The sequence below is a fragment of the Cebus imitator genome, unplaced genomic scaffold, assembly GCF_001604975.1.
Source record: "Cebus imitator isolate Cc_AM_T3 unplaced genomic scaffold, Cebus_imitator-1.0 Scaffold85, whole genome shotgun sequence".
Classification (NCBI taxonomy): Eukaryota; Metazoa; Chordata; class Mammalia; order Primates; family Cebidae; genus Cebus; species Cebus imitator.
The window spans coordinates 5943797-5947977 of NW_016107400.1; the positions used below are offsets into that span (position 1 = coordinate 5943797).

Here is a 4181-nt window from a genome sequence, read left to right on the forward strand (position 1 = left end):
TTATAGTGTCTCTACTTACCTTCGTGTTTCTTTTCTTTTCTTTTTTGATACTGAGTTTTGTTCTGTTGCCCCGGCTGGAGTACAGTGGCATAATCTCGGCTCTCTGCAATCTCTGTCTCCCAGGTTCAAGCAGTTCTCCTGCCTCAGCCTCCCAAGTAACTGGGATTACAGGCATGGCCAACCATTCCCGGCTAATTTTTGTATTTTTCAGTAGAGACAGGGTTTCACTACGTTAACCAGGCTGGTCTTGAACTCCTGACCTCAAGTGATCTGCCCACCTCAGCCTCTCAAAGTGCTGGGATTACAGGTGTGAGCCACCATGCCTGTCCGAAGAACTCATGCTTAATGAAGCCCTTAGCACAGCACCCAGCAAGCAGCAAGTGCCCAACTAGCCCTTATTGTTCTAACCAGAGGGACTCAACTCCATGTAGCTCAGGACCACCATGCATGGGAGATTGCGTCCAGTCCTTTCCCTCGAGAACAGTCAAGTGGGGAAGGAAGACAGACAATAAAAGAAGAATCACACCAACGAGGCAGGTACTTGGAAGGAAAGTTCTGGGGCTAGAAGAGCATACAGCCAAGACCCTGAGACCTCGTCTGAGCCATCAGGGAAGGCTTCTGGAGGAAGTGATGCTGGCTGAGATCTGAAGGAAGAGCATGTGTTTCTAAGGGAAGGGAAGGGGCAGAGACAGCATTCCAGAGACAGGGAACTGCACTCCAGAGCAAGGAACAGCATTCTAGGTAAGGGAACAGCACTCCAGATTGAGGAACAGCATTCCAGAGTGAGGAAACAGCATTTGCAAAGGCACAGCAGAAGGAAGGCGTGCAGAAGCTCGGAGGCATGGAGCGGGGACAGCGAGGGCACCTGTGGTGTGAGGCAGGGTGGTGTGGGTGGGCTGTGGCCGTGCTGTGCCTCCTAGATCTACCTGCTGATCAGAAAAGAGATCACAGTGAGGAAGCTACATCAGAGCCTGCCTTGGAGATGACGGGGGCTTTGCAGAAGGCAAGCAGTATTTGAGGACTGAGTGTTTGCAAAGCGGAGCCAGCCTCCTTGGCAGTCCCTCGATGTCCCCTGGCTGGAGGGAGCTTGGGGAAGTGGGTAGTGGGGTCTCCTTTCTGCCTCAGGAGCAGGTTCAGGCAGCCCTCACCTCACCCTCCCCACAGGCCTGAAGCTGATCCTGGACATAGGCCAGGAAGACTACGTCCCCTTCCTCACATCCACGGCTGGGGTCAGGCTGATGCTTCACGAGCAGAGGTCGTACCCCTTCATCAGAGACGAGGGCATCTACGCCATGTCGGGGACGGAGACGTCCATCGGGGTACTTGTGGTATGGCCAGAGCCCAGGGCAGCCCTAGAGGGTCTGAGGGTGGGAGCCCACCTGTCCAGGGCCAACTTCCCTTGGCCTGGGAGGAGTGGATCCGGGTCCCCCAGCCCTGCCTGACCGGCCTTTCTTTTGTCTGGAACCCCCCCAGGGTGGCCAAGCCTTAGGGGAAGGTGAGCCTTTGGCACTCCCTCTGGCGCCTGCAGGGGTTTACAGCCCTCCTTCCCCTGTCAACATCCCCCGTCCCCACATCCTTGATGGAAGGAGATGCAGAAGGGGCTTCCTGGGGTGACCAGGGCTCCCCTCAAGCAACCCCTCTAAACACAGGACAAGCTGCAGCGCATGGGAGAGCCCTACAGCCAGTGCACCGTGAACGGCTCCGAGGTCCCCATCCCAAACTTCTACAGTGACTACAACACGACCTACTCCATCCAGGTGGGAAGATGGTGCACGCCTCATGTCGGCGGGAGAACGGGGCAGTCCAGGTTTATGGGGCCGAGGCCTCAGTCCTCTGGGAGAGCTGGCCCCAGCAAGGCCGGCTCTGCTAGGCTTTTGTCAGTGACCACGTCGCACCCCTGGGCCTGCGGGACCAGTCACTTTCCTGGGCTCTCTCACCAGGGCCTAGGACTGCCCACTGCTCATTCCCACTTGGGCAGGTGCACCCTTGGGCATGCCCAGGGGATTATAGGGATCTTACTCTGGGGTTTCCCAAGATGAAAACAAAAAACAGCAGCTAACACCATCAAGCTGTCGTTTCGTGTGAGATGCTATGCTGAGGGCTGGTACGAATTCCATCATCATTTAATCCTTCAACCCCCTCCTGTCATGAAACCAAAATCTACCTGTGACAGCAGCATGTACCGATGAACTAATACTAGCAGGCTTACCATGTGTTAGAGTCGCTGTTGTAAGTAATTTACATATATATTACGTCACTTAACTTTCACAACAACCCTAATATGTAGATGCTATTATTCCCATTCCCATTTTACAAATGAGGAAATTGGGATTTACAGACCCCAGTGCAAATGCGTCATCAGTTTATCTGAGAAGTCCCTCTTTTTTTTTTTTTTTTTAAGAGATTGCCGGGCATGGTGGCTCACACCTTTAATCTCAGCACTTTGGGAGGCTGAGGCGGGTGCATCACTTGAGGTCAGGAGTTCGAGATCAGCCTGGCCAACATGGTGAAACCTCGTCTCTACTAAAAATACACACACACACACACACACACACACACACACACACACACACACACAAATTAGCTAGGCATGGTGGCACGTGCCTGTAGTCCCAGCTACTCAGGAGGCTGAGGCAAGAGAATTGGTGAACCCGGGAGGCAGAGGTTACAGTGAGCTGAGATCACACCACTGCACTCCAGCCTGAGCGACAGAGTGAGACTCTGTCTCAAAAATAAATAAAATCATAAAATAAAATAAAAAAGGGAGACAGGTCTTGCTCTGTCGGCCAAGCTGAAGTGCAATGGTGCCATCATAGTTTACTGCAGCCTCAAACTCTTGGATTCAAGCAGTCCTTTTGCCTCAGCCTCCCTAGTAGCAGGACCACAGGCATGAGCCACTGTACCTGGCTAATTTCTTAATTTTAAAATTTTTTTGCAGAGACAGAATCTTGGTATGTTGCCCAGGCTGGCCTAGAACTCCTGGGCTCAAACAATCCTCCCACTCTGGCCTCCCAAAATGCTGAGATTATAGGCATGAGCCACGGCGCCCACTGGAAGTCCCTCTTTGTATCTGTCCTCAATCCCCCTTGCTGTAGCTGGAGGCTTCCCTCTTGTCCTGATCTCCAGAGTTATCCCAGACCTGCCCCTAGTCCTGGCTCCCTTGGAGAGGGCAGACTGAATTCTTGCAAGGTGACAAAAATGACCACTCGCTGATACGCCCTCTCTCAGCCCAGTCTGCCTTGGCAGATCAGTGCACGGAAGCATAACAGGAGGGCAGCCTAGTGCCTGCCTCAGTGTCTGGGTCCCCAAGCATGGCATGGCTTGCCCCTTCCCCTTAGTCATAGGAAATGACTCTCCTGGTGCCCGCCTGCCCACACATTGCCTGGCTGGTTTGGCCACTTCCTGACTGGAGGGACTTCTGTCCATTATGGAGAACTCTAGGCATCATCTGAATCTCTAGAGGGACAGATAGGGCTGTACGGGGAAGTGTGAAACACGGAGAAGAAGGCCCCAGCCCAGAAACCTCATTCGAGGAGAATTGCGCCTCTTGTTTCTTCCAGCGTGGTGGCCACACTGGCCAGAAAACTTAGCCAAGAGGCGGGCCCTGAGGGAGCTCTGCACATCCCCATGCCCACCCCAACCAGGAACAGGCTTGAGCCCACCCCAGCTTCCATCACAGGGCCTGGGAAGGACTCCCACTTTCCAGATGAGACAGAGAGGTCTGCAAGAATATAAGATACCTTGGTGGGACGTGGTGGTGCACGCCTGTGGTCCCAGCTACACAGAGGCTGAGGCAGAAGGATCGCTTGAGTCCAGGAGTTTGAGGATGCAGGGAGTTATGATCAGGCCACTGCACTCCAGCCTGGGCCACAGAGTGAGACCCTGTCTCAGGAAAAAAAGGAAAATTAAAAAAGAGGCTGGGTGCAGTGGCTCACACCTGTAATCCCAGCACTTTGGGAGGCCAAGGCGGGAGGATCACAAGATCAGGAGATCGAGACAATCCTGGCTAACATGGGGAAACCTGTCTCTACTAAAAATACAAAAAATTAGCTGGGTGTGGTGGCTACCTGTAGTCCCAGCTACTTGGAAGGCTGAGGCAGGAGAATGGCCTGAACCTGGGAGGCAGATGTTGCAATAAGCCGAGATTGCACCACTGCACTCCAGCCTGGATGACAGAGCGA

General features: G+C 53.6%; 1 protein-coding gene across 2 annotated transcripts in view; it reads left to right on the forward strand.

The window, feature by feature from the left end:
• SCNN1B (sodium channel epithelial 1 subunit beta) overlaps nt 1-4181 on the forward strand; it is a 76045-nt gene that overhangs the window by 65088 nt on the left and 6776 nt on the right. The window contains exons 6-7 of one of the 2 annotated variants that reach the window (XM_017534388.2): nt 1165-1328; nt 1650-1757. In XM_017534388.2, the coding sequence (XP_017389877.1) occupies nt 1165-1328; nt 1650-1757 (272 nt within the window). The remainder of the gene's footprint in view (nt 1-1164; nt 1329-1649; nt 1758-4181) is intronic. The other variant, XM_017534389.2, reaches the window with a different exon arrangement.